The sequence below is a fragment of the Solanum stenotomum genome, chromosome 1 (assembly GCF_019186545.1).
Source record: "Solanum stenotomum isolate F172 chromosome 1, ASM1918654v1, whole genome shotgun sequence".
Lineage (NCBI taxonomy): Eukaryota > Viridiplantae > Streptophyta > Magnoliopsida > Solanales > Solanaceae > Solanum > Solanum stenotomum.
In genome coordinates, this window is record NC_064282.1 from 99,247,323 (window position 1) to 99,265,443 (window position 18,121).

At 34.8% G+C, this 18,121-nt stretch overlaps 3 protein-coding genes across 3 annotated transcripts; 1 reads left to right on the top strand and 2 right to left on the bottom strand.

The window, feature by feature from the left end:
- The first annotated feature begins 94 nt into the window (after positions 1–94).
- On the top strand, positions 95–3,249 carry LOC125853724 (probable galacturonosyltransferase 12). The gene is made up of 6 exons (XM_049533460.1): positions 95–442; positions 707–762; positions 917–1,072; positions 1,506–2,096; positions 2,339–2,641; positions 2,729–3,249. The coding sequence occupies exons 1-6, from the start codon at positions 220–222 to the stop codon at positions 3,011–3,013; spliced, it is 1,614 nt and encodes a 537-aa protein (XP_049389417.1). The 5' UTR covers positions 95–219; the 3' UTR covers positions 3,014–3,249.
- Positions 3,250–5,335: 2,086 nt separating this feature from the next.
- On the bottom strand, positions 5,336–9,027 carry LOC125842854 (transcription factor ILR3). Its single transcript, XM_049522145.1, has 5 exons — positions 8,725–9,027; positions 6,908–6,970; positions 6,232–6,309; positions 5,993–6,155; positions 5,336–5,811 (listed from the first exon to the last, which is right to left on the bottom strand). The coding sequence occupies exons 1-5, from the start codon at positions 8,859–8,861 to the stop codon at positions 5,551–5,553; spliced, it is 702 nt and encodes a 233-aa protein (XP_049378102.1). The 5' UTR covers positions 8,862–9,027; the 3' UTR covers positions 5,336–5,550.
- A 2,180-nt stretch (positions 9,028–11,207) lies between these two features.
- Positions 11,208–16,965, bottom strand: LOC125842888 (kinesin-like protein KIN-14N). Its single transcript, XM_049522173.1, has 17 exons — positions 16,613–16,965; positions 16,039–16,293; positions 15,805–15,949; positions 15,614–15,723; positions 15,387–15,506; positions 15,099–15,302; positions 14,413–14,622; positions 14,251–14,325; positions 13,967–14,113; positions 13,750–13,888; positions 13,536–13,645; positions 12,886–13,047; positions 12,596–12,795; positions 12,314–12,395; positions 12,116–12,220; positions 11,928–12,032; positions 11,208–11,676 (listed from the first exon to the last, which is right to left on the bottom strand). The coding sequence occupies exons 1-17, from the start codon at positions 16,664–16,666 to the stop codon at positions 11,497–11,499; spliced, it is 2,403 nt and encodes an 800-aa protein (XP_049378130.1). The 5' UTR covers positions 16,667–16,965; the 3' UTR covers positions 11,208–11,496.
- Positions 16,966–18,121: the final 1,156 nt, after the last annotated feature.

The window sequence follows — 18,121 nt, forward strand, 5'->3', positions numbered from 1 at the left end:
CCCCCCCCCCCCCCCTCCCCCACCCCTCCTAGTACTTCCTTTTACATCATATCTCTACAGGGGTATTCTGCATTCTACTCAACTTCTTCTCTGAGTTATTACTTGCCTAATTAATCATTAGGCCAAAAGTACTAACATTTTTGTTAATAGCAAAACTTCAAGAACTTCTCTTTCTGCCTATTTTTGGGCAGATTGATCAATTTTTGACTTTGTTATTGAATGTTAAAAGCAATGCAGCTTCACATATCACCAAGTTTAAGGCATGTTACTGTTGTGCCTGCTAAAGGTTTCAAGGAGTTCATTAAAGTTAAAGTTGGCTCCAAAAGATTATCGTATCGTATGGTGTTCTACTGCCTTCTGTTCCTTACATTCCTGTTCCGGTTTGTCTTCGTGTTAACAGCAATAGATACTATTGATGGAGAACGAAAATGTTCGACCTTAGGTACTTTCTGTCTCTCTAATTCTGTATACAGGATTTGGAACATATATGTTAAGTTTGTATTCTACTAAGTACTATCTCTTACAACATATAGTAGAAGTAATGCTAAGTTTATCGCGTGAAATGTACGTGTTACAATGGAAAGAAATAGAAAACACATATAATTTGAGTTAAAGATGATCAGAACAATGCTGCTCAATATTGTTCCTCCCTTTGTTAACTTTAATGAACAGAAAGGCTGAAAATTGTTCTGCAATTTGGATTCAGGTTGCTTGGGAAAAAAAATTGGACCAAGGATTTTGGGGAAACGTCTTGAATCAACTGTACGCTTCTGAGCCGTGTATCTTTTCCCTTGTGCATAATACTGTGACATTCCCCTATCGAATAGTGACTATATTTCCTTAGTGGTGTGCTTGTTTTAGTACCAAATATTAGAATTGTATAGTCTTGTTTCTTATATTATTCAGCATTTGTTAGGTTCCTGAGGTGATATACCGAGTATTGGAGGAACCTTCAGACCAAACTGATACACAAACAAGGCCTGAATCTCCTCAAACATTGGAAGAATTTATTGCAGAAATGAAGGATGGAAGACCAGACGCAAAAACCTTTGCTGTCAAGCTTAAAGCTATGGTATTTTTAATCTTATCATGCCTTCTACATCATATATAGGAATAATATGTATAATTTAAAGTGGCACATTATGTCATAGGCAACAAACTCCTGTTGACAAAGAACTAGTAGTGAAGAAAAAGGCAATAAGATGTCCATATTTAGGTACTCCAGGCAAGAGGCGGATCCAGGATTGAAGTTTATGAGTTCCTACAACGACCTCAAGTTAATAACACAGTGCTAACTGTTGTCAGAGTCAAATGTTAATGGATTATTGGTAAACTTCTTAATATATATACAGAATTTGGGCAAAAGCTGTTGGGATCACGTAAACCCGTAACCAGGCCTTTAGATCCACAAAAGGGAATCCTACAAGAAATCTAAGTTTAAACAGTTTCTCATAATGTGCCTTGTGTCCAGGTCAAGGCCTGATTTTTGTCTAATCTTTTTGCAGGTCACTCAGCTAGAAGAGAGGACTAGAACTGCCAAAATCCAAGAATATTTGTATCGGCATGTGGCATCTAGTAGCATCCCGAAACAGCTGCACTGCCTTGCTCTCAAGCTAGCACATGAGCATTCCACCAATTCCAACGCCCGTCTTCAGTTACCATCGCCTGAGCTTGTCCCCGCCCTTGTTGATAACTCGTACTTCCATTTCGTCCTTGCTTCTGACAACATTCTTGCTGCTTCTGTCGTTGCATCATCACTCGTGAGGAATTTCATCCGCCCTGAAAAAATAGTTCTTCACATTATCACAGATAGGAAAACATACGCACCTATGCAAGCTTGGTTTTCGTTGCATCCTTTAACACCTGCTGTCATAGAGGTTAAAGGGTTGCATCATTTCGATTGGTTCACGAAGGGGAGAGTCCCGGTTATGGAAGCTATGGAGAAAGACCAAAAAGCCAGGTCACAGTTCAGAGGAGGGTCATCAGCAATTGTAGCAAACAAAACTGAGAAGCCTAAAATCATTGCAGCAAAATTGCAAGCCCTCAGTCCCAAATATAACTCACTGATGAACCACATAAGGATACATTTGCCCGAGGTAAGCCCTGAATTCTACTACATATATATACATGTAACATCCATGTATCCGACCCCAACTTGTTTGAGATTGAGGCATAATTGTTATTGTATGTATACAAGTACCATCCATATATCCAATCCCAACTTGTTTGAGACTGAGACATAGTAATTGTTATTGTATATATAAATGTAACATCCGTCCCTGATTTCCTGATGACTAGTAATGATTGATTATACTGAGAAGTATGACTTTCTTTTCAGCTATTTCCCAGTCTAGATAAGATAGTTTTCCTGGATGATGACATCGTGATTCAAACGGATCTTTCACCTCTATGGGACATTGACATGAATGGAAAGGTGAACGGGGCAGTTGAGACGTGCAGGGGAGAGGACAAGTATGTCATGTCAAAGCGATTCAAAAGCTATTTAAACTTTTCTCATCCATTGATAGCAGAACACTTTGATCCAAGTGAATGCGCGTGGGCCTATGGCATGAACATTTTCGATCTAGAAGAATGGAGGAAAACAAATATAAGTCGCACATACTACTACTGGCTTCAACAGGTAAACTACAACTAACATTAAAAAAAAAACTCTGTTAGTTCGAAAAAATCCCAAATTTGTTATCTGATACAACTTATTTTTATTCAGAACTTGAAATCAGACCTAAGTTTGTGGCAGCTAGGGACATTACCTCCTGGTCTAATCGCATTTCATGGACACGTACACACCATTGATCCTTTCTGGCACATGCTAGGACTCGGGTACCAAGACAATACAACCTTAGCAGAAGCTCAAAGTGCTGGTGTGATTCACTTCAATGGTCGAGCTAAGCCTTGGCTCGATATAGCATTCCCACAACTTCGACCATTATGGACCAAATACGTTAACTTCTCCGATAAACTTATCAAAAGTTGTCATATTAGAGCGTCTTGAAATGAGCTGGCAAAAAATCGAGTATTGTTGATAAATGAGAGGACTAAGTTAGGGGAGAGTTCATGCGAATGGTAAGGCGTCCAATTCCTGATGAGAAATGGCAATAGGCCTGATCTTAACACACTGGAACTCTTCGCGATTACTTGAATTTCTTGTTCTCTTCTGATGTATTTTATTTTGCAGTTTAGATTCTACACAGTATTATCCATTCTTTGAACCAAAAATGCTTATACAGATAGCATAAAAAGACACTATATGTTCCAGTTTTACGCGTGTTTTCCAGGTATATCATGCAGAATTTGTTCGACAATTATGTGAAATCAAAAACTCAAATCATTCAAGAAATTACAACCTACTTAGTACATATGTTAGAGCTCCCTAGCTCTAATTGGTAAAATTATTTCTCTAATTATATTTAGGTAATTGGAACATTGTTCTTAATCAACAATCGTGATATCAAAATTTCATATATTCAAGAAATTGAATTAAAAACATTACTAGTAATTTTGCTCCAAAAAACTATCAATCAAACATGGCTAAAATTACTAAGTTGTTTGTCTTGTATAGTCAAAAAAATATTATTTCTACAAATATCAAAACATATCCAATTTTTAGGAATAGAAATACATATGACTAGTAGAGTTCAACAAAACTCATCAATGCTTCTAATTATACATCGAAAAAATGGAACTTCTACTAAAATTACACTCGTTCTGAATCTTCTGACTCTGTTTCTCGTTCAAAGCATCAACGAACTGCTAGAGACAACCTTTGATGATCTTGTTGCTTCCGGTGCAAGTAAGATTTAGCACCAAGTTTATGACTAGAGGACAATGAATTCGATCTTGGATCGAATTTCTTGCCACAACCAATGCACATAATGATAGTAGTACTTGTTGTAGCATAATATTTGCACCATCTGCTACATCTTGGACATTGTTTCTTCTCAACTTTTGAATTAGCTCCACGTCCAACACGAACACGACCGTCATGAGAACAGTAGTTACGATGAATAATTGATCTTTCACTTCCATTCATAAATTCAGCTCTAGAACCTAAAGCTGCCAAATTACTATAATGCATAAAGTCAAGTTCTTGAATTTTAGTGTCACTTTCTTGTACTTCGTTCTGATCAGATTCTTCCAACAACAGAGAATTATGGCATGGAAGAAAATACAACAATTTTTCCATCAATGACATTGTTGCTACGCAGAAATTAAAATCTCTTGACGTTCTTCAACCTTCACGTATACAAAGAGGTTTGTGGAAATTGGTAGAGTTATTATGAAAAAGTGAATTAATATTTGCATTAAGGGATGCAATATATAAGAAGATATTCAAGTTTTTTATTTTAATTGCATTCCGTTTAGTTTCGGATTAGGAATAATTTTGGAACCTTGTTCCATAACTTAATTACTAGAATTAAGAAAAGTTACCTTAATTAAGTTTAAGTAATCTTTAGGAATTCGGACAACTACCATAAATTTTTCTTTCAATAATTTTTTTTTTTAGAAGTTTTTTTTCACAGGGGCAATTGCATTTTTTGATTTGGTAATAATTCTTGTTGGCGGCTAAGCATATGTTTAATCTTTGATTAATTAAAAACTACCAAGTAACACTAATATTTCTATCATATTATTAATTCTCTTTATACTTTAAAATAATTACTCCATCCATCTCTAATTACTTGTCCACTTTCTTTCTTTAGTTATCCCTAATTATTTGTCTATTTTGACAAATCAAGAAAGGATAAATATTTTTACCTATTATATCCTCAATTAATTACTTAGAAAAATGTAGAACTTCTTGACAATCTTAAATTTTTAATTCATCCACTTCACAATTAATAAGGGCAAAATGATAATCTCACTATGTCAATAATTGATTTCTTAATAGGTATGTCAATTCAAAAGTGGACAAGTAATTTGAGACCGGGAAGTATGAATAGCCTACTAAAATTACATATACATATCCAATTCCGCATTACATATACAAGACAAATTAAAACTTCCACTAAAATTACACTCATTTGAATCCTCTGATTATGTTTCTCGTTCAAAGCATCAACGAACTGCTAGAGACAACCTTTGATGATCTTGTTGGTTTATGACCCAAGGACGATCGAATTTCTTTCCACAACCGATGCACATAATGTATTACTATAAGTCACAATAATTGATAATTCAAAACGTTTAAAAATCTATGAAAAATTTACGGTAAAAAATAGACTTATTTGAATCTCGAAATCCGAAAAATGTCACATAAAATGAGACGAAGGGAGTAATTCTTATTTGTTGGGTGATATTTAGCTAATCGAACAGAGAAAATGTAGATACAATTTATAGTTAAATTTATTTAATTTTACACATAAAGCAAGCATAAAACCGTTATAAGTTTCAAAGTCACAAGTTATCTATCATCCACCAAATACAGTAAGGGGAGTTGAGCCAAATCTAATACAACCGAAGGACATTGACTAGACGATTAATTTAACGGGGCAGTGAAGGCAACCTTTGTAGGCTTTAAGCTGCAACAAGTTAAGCAACTGGAGGACGGAGGACATGGTCCTGTGAAGTATCAACAGCAGCAGGAGGCATGAATTGCCACATCGCGACACCAGGGTAACTCATGATTGGCACCAGCTTGCTTCCTGGAAATTGACCATGAGCAGCAAATGCAGAAGGTATAGCAGGAGGCAAGAAACTAGGTTGCGCACTTGTAGTCTTTAGTTGTTGCTCTAGCTTCTCCTTTTCAGCTTTCAGCCTCTGTTTTTCATCTCGAAGCTCGGTTTTCTCAACCTACACAAGTTAACACATGCTCGAAGTTCAGGAACAGAAGAGTGAAGTGATGTTTTAGCTTGTCTTGTCCCCATTACAAAATGGAAAAGCCTTGGTACCCTTAAACAAATGGAATGGCAGATGCAAGATTAAGAAAAAGTGAATTTTCTACTAGGAGCATTGCGAGGGAATTAATACTAGCCTTTAACTCCTTGATCTTTTCTTGCAGATTCAAATTTGAGTCTTTCAACTTTTGAGCTTCATCACGTAACTGGGTCACCATGCGAACAGCATCAACAAGAATAGCGGATTTGTCTGTTTTGGGGGGCCTGCCAGGCTCAAGGAGTGCACCCAATTCCATGAACCTAATAAGTAGATCAATTTTAGCAATTTAGGATGAAATAAACGGAGAAGTTTTTATGGAATGGGTTGTGAGATCACTTGTCATTCAGCTTATCTCTTCGCAGTTTCTCTCTGCAAGCTTTGGAACTTGTTGGAGCACATGATTCAACCCTTGCCCTGTAACAATTACCTAAATGATGAGAGAAAATAGTGAACAGATATAGGTCAAGACATCTGACTTTCCTTTCAACAGTAAGATTGAGGTCCCAGAGCTAAAAGGAATACTTCAACCAACAAATTAGTTCAACTTGGATTGTAATTATAGGATTAGGAATATATCAGTGGGACGTCATGTAACCTGTTAAATCACACGATGTTGAAGCCTTAATGAACTTGAAGAATGCCAGGGCATAGTGAATTCTTTCCAATAGAACCTTAAGAATATGTCTTGAGTTATGCAGATATATCTAATGCAGGCTCTTAAAACAAGAAATTAATCGTTTCAATGGATTCTACATTCTCAAACCTTGCCAGTTAAAGCAGAATACAACAGATTTTTCAAGATGATAAATCACAGAAATAAAAAAGGATAAAAAAACTCAGAACTTAAAAAGAGAGTGGGAAATGTGTCACCTCACAGATTTAAATAATAATTATTTGAAGCAGAAGCTAATCAATTAAACTACATCCAACAATTGAGTGCAGCACCACATCTTTATTCAACATCAATAATGGAGATCGGCACAAAATGTCCAGAAAAGGCAAAAGTTCTTACCGTTTCTTAGAACCACTTTCCTTTGGGTAATCTGATTCACCAATCGACCCATCAATTTCCGAACTAGAAACAAGCACAAAAAAGAAGGAAAAACCGAAGTCAACACAAAAACTAGAAAGAAGATCTCCTTTGATTGCTAACATTAAATAGAAGAATTAGGCACATGAAAGAACGAAAATTATGTTTATGGAAAACCTTGCAAAATGCACACCTTGAACTAAAAAGCACAGAAAACTCTTAGATGTATCCATCCTACTCACCCCTACTGTTCTATTTTAAAAATTCATATAGAAGCAGCTACATCATTTTCCAGCTTACAATCAAGGAAAATTTTAGTCATTCTACTGGATACTAGAAACAATGAAACCCCCTCCCCCCAAACACACACAAAGCATGCTTCAAGTTTAGCCAAGATAACAACATTTTTCTATTTCGTGCTTAATTAACAGTTCTAGTAATTTTAGGTAAACATCCATACAGGCAACACCAACTAGTCTAGGTCACACCCTTGGATGCTTGTCTTTAAAAACCTATTATTGAATATTGTAATAAAATGGGTCAAAACAGATCAGAATTGATATAGAGGATTATTAGCTGACGCAACTAGTAAGAGACTTGAGGCATAATTGTTCTTGTAGTGGTTGTAGAAGCAGCACTAGTTGTTATTCTCCTGTTCCTTTTCCTCGCTATTTAGCTTCCTCCTCTATTCTTCCTTTTTTTTCAGTCCATCTTCAAATATCCACACACATCTTTTTTCTTATCTTCCTCCTCCATATCTGTTCCTCTTTCTACTCTACACCTCGCATTTCCCCCCTTCTGTTCTCAATAATTTAAGTAGTAATATCTTTCTCTATTAACTGTTGTCAAGATTCTGCACACTAGACTAAGCTTTTCCAGTCCTCTACTTCCCAAAACGATGTTTTACGATAGATTGCCCATTCCTTTTAAACCATGTTATCATGTCTGGGCTAATATCTGTTTAACTCTTTCTGCACACTGGATTCTCTGTCCTAAGTATTTTCCTATCCTCCATCCACAGTACATCCTCCTTTGTATTGTTTCTTATCCAATCTCTGCCACTATTACCAGGTTCTGATGATGCACATCAGTAGGATATATGCAAGATTCCAATGGAAAGCTGGTAGCATGCGAGTGAAGACAGTAAAATATGCAGCGATATTATACCTTCAACCTGCTCCTCCACTAAAGGCTGGATGTTAGGCATCTTATACTAGGTTGCACTCAAAACCATTAACTTTCTATCTCTATAACTCAGATAAAGAGAAAACCTCCAGTAATTTGATACTTTAAGCATTTGCCTCTGTTCTATAGTTGAAGTCAAGACTCTAAAATAAAGATACAGGACTAAAGTTATACAAGATACTATTTTCCATCATAAATAGTTCTACATTTAAACTTATATTTTCTGTGCAGGTAGATAGTCCAACTCCATCACTTCCAAAAGTTGTAATTTTTCATCTGGAAAATGAAAAAAAATGAAATGCTTCCATAATCCTAGACTTAGACACAAGTAATACAGTGGCATCAAATCACAATAAGAGAAAGTAGAGCTAGATGGATACAACTCTAAATACCACAAATAATAACAGAAATCATGCCAAATTAAACTGTCTTTGGGCTCAAATCAACTCCAAATGTGCATAAAAGACCTTAAAGTTGTAAACTTCACAGCATATGGAGGAAAAACCCATTTATTTCCTAAATAATAGACACATCACAGATTCATAAATCAGCTAAAAGATCCAAACTTTACTGAGTCACAAAAAGTAATTCAAGAAATTGAGAACTCAACATACCTAACATTCCTTGAACCATTCAAATTCTGCACAGGCCAGTTAAACCCAGATGCAGAAGCTGAGAAATTCGAATCAGGGACAGTACTATCTTCGAATCCATAATCATAAAGCCAGTTGGTGTTCTCCGGTGAAACCATCTCCGATCAATCGCCGGGCAGAAGATGAAAAAAATAATTCTCCCGGAAAATTCTCCGATGAGGGTTTCCAATTGCTGTTTGGATTGGAAAATGAATTTGGGTAAAATTCAGATTTTTTTTTTCTTTTTATTATTTCTTCATATTGGCATTTTTTAAAATTAAAATTTTAAAAAATTAATGGGCTTCCACGATGTTGGCACATGATTGGGCTTTGGGCTTTGGGCCTGTCATTGTCGTGACGAAAACTTTGATAATGACTGGTTAACAACTTACATACACACGGTAAAAAAGGGAAAGTGCTCGTACACCCAATTTTTCGTGTCACATTTAAGTTATGTCCTAAGTTTATCAATTTTTGTACGTCCATTCATTTTAGAATAGTAATATTTAAAGTTTCAATACTTTCTGTCAAACCTAATTTCAGTCTCTTTACTCGATTTTAGTTTGTTTTTTCTTGAAGTTCATGCACATATAATTGAATTTGATTATTTTTACTTGAAGTTTAATTAGACGTAAGAAACTATAAACATCACATGTCCAAATAAGATGCTGATCTAGTTTATTAGTGAAGGAGTGAAGTATAGGTTGTATAATGGAGATAGAAACTATGCTTAGTTGTAACCCTGTGATTGGTTAATAGTAATCTATATGAAGAAAAGGATTGAAAATAAGTGGCCTAAAATGCCCTTATGTAGTATCACTATCATAAAATGTCCAAAATCTAGGAGATGATGTAGACCATAGCAATCTACAAGTACATAAATTGGGTATAAATAAATTTAACTTTTGGGAAATTTTCAGTAGGGGTTATACTTTGATAAATTTTGATGTTATGTATTTAGTTCATTGAAAAATATTAGTAAAGTCAATTTTTTAATAAGTCTGAGCAATATAGCTAGTGAATGACATTGAGTACGCAAAAATTGGTGAGCTTGAGTGGTTATCATTAAGTGAAACCATATTATATTATACACATTATAAAAACTTGGATAAATTGCAGTCATACAATATGCGATTAGCCACTAAACAAGAATAATTGAGGTTTTTTTCCTACTATATATGATAAGCTTTTGTATGATGATGATATCATATTATTCCTCTTGGACTATTAACTATAAAAAATAATAATTGTTAGGATCCAATTGGATTTTAGAGGTAATGATGTGTTAGAGTTAATGAGCGTCAAGTGGATGACTAAGATGACTTTTTCAATGTCGACGATAGTTTAATCGTAAATAATTATGAATTCAAGACAGATCACTTATGATGAAATTGATAAATATGTTACTCTTAGCGATCCACGCTCTTTGGAGGCTTGGATCATGAAGATGGGAGTGGGTGGCTAAATTAGCTTCCTCAATTTCGACAATTACTTATTCATAGGTTATTATAAATTAAACTTATGTTACTTTATATATTGCTTATAATTCATGCTAATGCTTATGTAATGTGGAGTACAACGTCAGCATCAACTTAGTAGTTTGAATAAAATAATATTTGGTTTGTATTATAATATATGATTGCTATTAGGTAAAGTGCAATGCCAGTAAAGCATACATTTGATTAATGAAATATGCTGTTTCTGTGGCAGAACAAACTTTTCAATAATTTGTCGCTCTGAATAATAAAATATTTTTTCTACATTTGAGACATAGTAGAAAAATATCCGATATAAGTATCAATGACTACTTCTACGTCTCGGGAAAATCAGAACATACATTTAAATTATAATTTTGTCTTGCATTAAGACTAGTTATGGATAAAGAAGTGAATTTGAACTGCGTATTCCAAACTTACAATCTAATGATTTTCGTGTAGAGTTCAATTTAATAAGTGAGTCCAAATTTTACGATCTCCATCCATCCTCTTACCCAAATCTAGATTTACTTGTCGTTTTACTGCAATTCTACAATGCGTTTCTCGGAACGAGAAAGTGAAACTACTTGACATTGCATATTAGAACAAATTAAAACTCGATTTGCATCATTATATTCGATAAAAAGAATAAGAGAAGTTCTATTAGAAAAAGCCCATTTGTCATTTCTATTACAGGCCCATGCATTAATGGACAGTGTCTAGCAATAAGCCCATTTGTCATTTCTATTACAATTAAGGTTAGTTTCCAATGTTTGAACAACATTCAACCTATGATATAGACATAAAAACAAGGAGACTTGAAATCCTTCCATAAGAAACGAATCTAAACAACAACCACGTCTCAGTTCCAAACAAGTCAGATGAACTATATGATCTACAACGTAACACCGGAACAAACGTTTAATCAAATGAACTTTGGATCACAGATCTTATTTCTATTTGTTTTATACTAAAACAAAAGATGTAATATAAAGTTACAACAAAAGGAGATTAAGTTGTAAAAATGGAAAGTTACAACACTTAGGTAACTTCGTGAAAGAACATCAGGAGATAAATGTTTCAAAGGGAAAGGCCCTTTGCTATTACAGATACATAAGGCAGTATTCTTCTCTCTCCACACTATACAAATCGAAGGTGGATTCGGTTAGAGGGTGTGTTTTACTTCTGTTAAAATCATATGCCAATCATATAGAATAATACAGACCACACGCGGTTCCTAAAACTAGAACGAGTGTTCTATAAACACAAAAATGAAAAATTAGCCAATGCTCAAGCGAGAATCTGATGAACGCATGCTTGTTTGACGTCTTGGAATCCCAATCTCACACGCGTTAACCCTTGCTGCAAATCGGAGTGAACATAGGGACTCACCAGTAGAAGAAGGATCTGGTGCTACATTGACAAACATCAACGTCTTTGAGTCACCACCTAGACAGGGCTGATTAAACATGCAACAGTCAGAAATACAGGTACCAACAATCTGCATTAGTAATGCCATTGGATTTGACATATCTCAAAATAACTTGATAACAACCTACTCAGCTTTGGAAACAGATACAACAGTCCATTGGTATTTTCTATCTTTCGTTTAGTTAGCTCAAAACGCATACTAATTCGACACATCATAGGACTCAAAATAAGATAAAAGAGCCAATCCTTGTTTTTAAATTGAAGTAAAAGCAATTTTACCTGGAGAAGGTATGTAAGTTTTGAGTTCCTAAATGGTACATGCTCCTCTTTCTTTGCAAGCGCAAATATAACATCACTTAAAGACGATAAACTCTTGTTGATAGCCTGAAATGAAAGTCAGAGATAGGTTTAGCGTAAATTTCTAAAAATCGGAATCTCTTGTAAAGAGAATGAGTAACTCAAATAACCTGAGTTTCTTTCAACCGATCTCCAGTAGACCCACTCTTAGATAGGCGCTCACTGCCAGCAAGATCAATCAAATTGAGTATGCCTTGTACTTGTTGTTCTGTGCTCTACATACATAGACATGAAACTATTAGTCCATTCAAAAATCTAGTTCTGAAATAGACGATCCAAATGGCGTGCTACATACAATATATTCTCACCTCATTAACACCCGAAATTCTTAAAGTGAAAACAAAATGACTTCTTGAAGAATTTTCATTCATCTGAGTCTTGCCGACAGACCTGCATGCATAATTCAGTAAGATAAAAATTTCTAAATTAAAATCTTTTTGGGTTCCACCAAATAAAGGAACCAAGAAGCATTAAAATAAAATAAGTTCCTCACTAAATCATCCTATTTTATGCAAAGACTGATGAAAAAATTTAAAACTAAATTTAAGAAAAGAAATGCTAAGAAAAAAAGAGAAGCTGTATTTTTGTACCTGCTTTGTGCAGCTCGCCTTAGAAGAGAAGAGACCTTGCTACTACTTTGAACATCTACAACTGTCAGATCTGAGACATGGGTGTGGCCATTTACATCATGTTTGATTGTATATTGTTTTCCGCCATTTTCTGGTCTTGAAGCATCGAAACCTGACAAAAGGTCCCGAATAGTCTCGTTGTATATTTCAAGCATTGAGACCTAAAGATAATGTGGAAAACCAATGTCAGAAAAGACAAACATAAAGAGAAACAGACTAATTACTGATCAAGAAGAGTTACAATTTCTCACCTGCATTTCATATTTCCACCCTTGTGCTTGAAGAGACTGCCGGGTCTCAAATACCTGTTCTAAAGTGCGGGGTATTAATCCTTTATTTTCTGCACTTTCTGGGTTGCCCATCATTGTATGTGTCTTGCCAGAACCAGTTTGTCCATAAGCAAATATGCAAACCTGAAAAAATAGATGAGAATCAGCTATGGATGAGGCTTTTTTTGTTTATAAATTGAATGATTTGACATATCAAAAGAAAAACGAATACGGCGGCATTTTTCTGGACATAGAGTTTTAAGAAAGAAAGAAAGCTTTTTGACACATACCAAAAGTATCCTTGGAACATAAGACCTTAGACATACTATGACATTTCTATGGTCTTAAGAGCATTTCATTGAGAGTAACATTTGCTTTTCCTTACTAACGCAAGACTACTGACTTTTCTATGGTCTTAAGAGCATTTCATTGAGAGTAACATTTGCTTTTCCTTACTAACGCAAGACTACTGACTTGCATTCATACACAAAGTTTAAAAATATATCACCTTATAACCATCACACGACAGCAAGCATCAATTGTTTTTCTTTATTAACATGAGACTTGCACAGAGAATGAGTAACTCAAATAACCATCAAGAGCACTCTGTACAATGTTTAAAAATACATCACCTTATAACCATCAAGAGCACTCTGTACAAGCTGGGATATCTCAACAAAAACATCTTCTTGTGAAGCCTCGGGAGTGAAAACTTTGTCAAATGTGAAGGAATGCTTTTGTCCTTGGTAATAGAAATATTAAATCAATGTTAACAGATAACCATCAAGAGCAATCTACAGAAATACAAATAATATCTGGTTAAATGTGATAGAAACACATACTCACCATTTTGTGCCAAGTCAATGCCTCTCCCTTGTGCTTCCATTGAAGATGGAAAAGAGACGACATTTGCTTCTGCACCAACACCATCTTCAGATAATAAAGGTCTCACTCTACAGAAAACCCGTATGTTGCCTTTCAGTTCCTGTATAAGAAACATTCATAAGTAAACTTACAGTGAACTTTTAAGATATTAGTTGAATATCATGTATGTGAACTTTACCAGTATAGTATTGTGCAATTTTTTCCGAAGTTTCTCTCCTTCCACAACTTTTGTTTCTGCATCAACAAGACGCTGACGCAAATCAAAAATTACTTTCTTTTGCTCCTCATATTCTGATCTGGTTTCGAGTGCTGACATGTCGGACATCTGACAAAGTGGTAAAATATTTAAGAGAAATATCTTTTACAGCTTATGAGGTATATGGACTATAGAAATCCCAGAAAGGAAAAAGGAATCTCAATATACACAGCGAAAGTGTGTTTTCATGCCATATTGTAACACACCTCTAATCTCTTCTCTGCAAAAGTAAGTTTTTCTTGCAATCTGTTAATTTGTTCAGATTGAGACAGACAACTTGCCTGAGGAAAAAACCAAGAAAGAAGGGTGTTTACTACAAATATATATTGCTTTGTGAAGTTCAGACAAACAAATAAAACAAGACGGACCTCCAGCTCGTTTGCCCTTACTGTCATGTTCTCTAACTCAGCAACAGATTTCCCATTACATTCCTTATATTTTAGTAATTCAGCATTTAGAACCTGGACTTGATACAACTGTTGATCACGATCATCCCTCATCTTTTGTAAATCTCCCCGCAAACATCCAACTTCACTTGCTAAAGTTTCTTTTTGTTTGACAGCCTCATCTTGAACAGCCTTTTTAAGCAAGAAGGAAGAATAAGAATATGACTCAGTAGATGACAAACACAAGAGCCATTCTTCAGCTTATACAGCCTACCACCAGTCCAGATATTTAGAAATAATCCATGAGAAAGTTAGATACTTAAAGACATCAACAGACCAAGCAGATACTACTTTGGAGAAAAACACCATACCAAGAAAACCCCAAGAATCAGAAACGTTATCTAGAAATCTGAATAGTGCCATAATGCCGTCAAATTTAGCTACTGGACCATAAAGTTAGTTGTCGCTACAGGTTGCAGAAAGCTTCAAGTAAGAAAAAGCAGTTCTTTAATTCCTAAAATGAAGCAGACATTTACATTGCTGCAGAGTATAAGTTAACTTGACCAGATGCTACATATAAGTATTCAAATAGTGGAGATGGAAACAAATAAGCTGCAACGATGCTAACAACAGGAGACAAGGAACCAACATGAAAATCTAAAACTTACTCTAGAAGAAGAGAGCTGTTCCTGCAAAGAAGTATAGTGACCTCTGAGAGTGCTGAGATTTTCAAAAACAGCAGCTTTCTCCTTCTCCACTCGCTTCAATGTTTCATTTGTTGAAGCAAGTTCGGACTGGAGCTTACTGTTGTACTGCTGTAAACTTGTATTATACTCCTGTAACCGCTTGTACATTTCATTTAGTGATTGAATCTGCAGATATAAGCAAGACGTAAATCCAACCAAGCAATTCACTACTATAATCAAACCAAAACAATACCTTGTACATCTCCTTACCTTTTGAGTTGCACTTGAATTGTCTTGTTGAGATCTCTTGAGCTCTTCAGAAACTGAAGCTTGCAGTTTCTCTGCTGCATCTCTAGCCTCTTTCTCTCTACTAAAAGAGTCCATCGCTTCCTGATCAAAATGTCAAGTAATTCAGAGACAAAGCTATTATTTGCCACAGGGGAAGCTCCAACAAAAATCCCAAATTTATGAAACATGATATTTGCCCAGCCTCTTACCAATTTGGCTGACTCCTCTTTTGCACACTTTTCTTGCAGAGCTTCAATGGTTTTCCTTAACTCCATTATGATTGAATTCAACTCTTCCTCTTTGGCTTTCATTAACACCTCTAAGAAAAATGCAAAAGAGCTAAAGTAAGTTGATTATTCATTGGACAGCACTAACTTGTCCAAGAGGAACACAATCATACCCATCTCGTTGCATTTCTTTTCTGCTGACGCTAACAAGCTTTTAAGTGATGCTTGTTGTGTGACATTGTTTTCTTCAAGCTGTTGGAACCACTTAATGCAAAGCTTAAGTCTTCTTATGTATTCTGACATGAGATCACACTTTTCCTGATAGGAACAATATAAATCAAATTAACATTTCTATAACTTAGCGAGTAAATGGTAAATTAACCAGAAGAATCAATTCAACATCTCACCTTAGTGTTAAACTTGTTCTTAGTTTTCAATTTCTCCGCGAGTAAAGCTTCAACATCCTCTTTTGAAAACTCAAAGACAGGGCTATCTGAACCAGCAGTACTTGGTGGTCCACTGGCTGGAGCCAGATCTGGAGCTGCATTTACCACTGCAAATGCTTGCCTAATTGGTCTACCACCAGTAGCTGCAGTCGGCATTCTCGGATTCACAATTTTCCTCTTCTTCTCTACTGTTATGTCATCTGTCGCATACTTACTCTGCAAAACCCAAAAATTCGGTAACTCCCAGAAATCAAACTTAAGAAACACCCAGAAATCAAAACCCAGAAACAAAACATGGGATTCTTCAATCAATCAAAAATAAGCCGAAAAAAAACAAAAATTCGAAAACACCCGCAACTTAAAATCCAAGAACAAAACATGGGGTTCTTCAATCAATCAAAAAAACCCGAAAAACCAAAAATTCCGAAACACCCACAAATTAAAACCCAAAATCAAAACATGGGGTTCTTCATTCTTCAAAAAATAAGCCAAAAACATACACAAAACTTCACATACATAAGAAATGATTGCTTACATTGGAAGGACTAGAAGGAAGAGGCGCTCTGTTCTGGTTCCTGGTAGGAGCCATTCTGAAAAAAGATTCGTAATTATGAAATGATAAAGAAGAGAGAGAAAAGACAAAGAAGTTACAATCAACGATTTGATTTGGGGATTTTTGAACTTTGAAGAAGTGGGTCCGTGGATTGTAATCGAAGCTATATCCCCAAATACTATCACTGCCGTTGCTTTGAATTGCAGTAAACTGAAAAACCCACACTGATGAATTTGAGATAAAAAAAGATTAATTATCTTCTACTGTCTTCTCTCTCTCACTCACTCTGCAACCCTAATTGGAATTTGGTTTTGATCTGTCTGAATCGACGGAAGCTTGGGGTAAAACGACGAAGTTTTGGAGAATTTGAATTTTTTTGAAATGGAAGCAGGCGCTAGGGACTTTTTGGATTCGTTGAAATACAGACTACCGATTATACCCCTAACGGTCCAATTTAATACTTTATCATTACTAGCACTTCTATTATGTACTCTTTTTTTTTTACCTAAATTTTTATTCTCGGTTCCACTTTACGTGACACTATTTTCTTATAATTTTGATAAAACAAAACATTATTATATTTTGATACTTACTTCTTGTTATTGTGTTTCCTTTTTGCTTATTCTTGAGTTGTGGGTCATTCAAAAATAATCGAGAGATAATGTATGTGTACGTATTTAACATCCTTCTACAGTTATGAAATTATACTAAATTTGTTGTTGTGTTATTTTTATAGTTTTAATTTTTCTTAAGATATCCTTTGTTGGTAGGAGAAGTCGATTCGTGATTTAAGCTTTGAAAGTGTTATATTATTAAAATTATTGTTTCATATATTCAATAATTCACTAATTAGAATTCACTATTATTCTATTAAAGTTTCTTTAGTGGCTATTCGTACAAATATTTGACCGGATCAATTCTGTTTTTCACTATTTTAGTGAGAATATTTTTTTCACCATGCATTTTTACAGTGAACTAGTTCGATAGGGAATGATTGGAAATTTCTCACTGATTCATAATGCAAAAAAAACCACCTGCTTCTAGTAGGTGACTATTGCAATTTTAGTAATTTTCTAAACTTAAATTTACCTATACATCAAAGTTATTAAGATTCAAATGAACTCGATATTGTAATACTATATTTGTCTTTATTTATTATAAATGTTTTTATTATAGTCGTAAAGATTCCACGAATATGTATAAAATCACAAATTTGTAAAAGAATTTATTAAACTATATATCTAATCAAATAGTATTAGATAAATTATTACGAGTTACATTTTCTTCCATGCATTTACATTTCGCCGGTCGAGGATTTAAATATTTGGGTGGGGAATTGGGGTCCTCCAACGAGGCTCCATATGGCGCTTAGATATCGTTGGTGTAGCTTTTAATTGACTTATCTAAAATATTTAAATTTCAATATTACTTTACATATTCTTTTTCTATTCTTTATTTTTATCATTTTAAAATTGTGCACCCTTAGTAAAT

Bases quoted from the DNA above. Each gene is read 5' to 3' on its own strand.
- LOC125853724 (XM_049533460.1), top strand. From the start codon at position 220: ATGTTAAAAGCAATGCAGCTTCACATATCACCAAGTTTAAGGCATGTT. The intron at 763-916 runs GTACGCTTCTGA...AGCATTTGTTAG, and splicing joins GGAAACGTCTTGAATCAACT to GTTCCTGAGGTGATATACCG. The intron at 2,097-2,338 runs GTAAGCCCTGAA...CTTTCTTTTCAG, and splicing joins TAAGGATACATTTGCCCGAG to CTATTTCCCAGTCTAGATAA.
- LOC125842854 (XM_049522145.1), bottom strand. From the start codon at position 8,861: ATGGTTTCACCGGAGAACACCAACTGGCTTTATGATTATGGATTCGAA. The intron at 6,971-8,724 runs GTATGTTGAGTT...GCTTGTTTCTAG, and splicing joins AATGGTTCAAGGAATGTTAG to TTCGGAAATTGATGGGTCGA. The intron at 6,156-6,231 runs GTGATCTCACAA...TCTACTTATTAG, and splicing joins AGAGATAAGCTGAATGACAA to GTTCATGGAATTGGGTGCAC.
- LOC125842888 (XM_049522173.1), bottom strand. From the start codon at position 16,666: ATGGCTCCTACCAGGAACCAGAACAGAGCGCCTCTTCCTTCTAGTCCT. The intron at 14,114-14,250 runs GTGTGTTACAAT...CCACTTTGTCAG, and splicing joins TTGCAGAGAAGAGATTAGAG to ATGTCCGACATGTCAGCACT. The intron at 13,889-13,966 runs GTAAAGTTCACA...TTTCTTATACAG, and splicing joins AATTGCACAATACTATACTG to GAACTGAAAGGCAACATACG.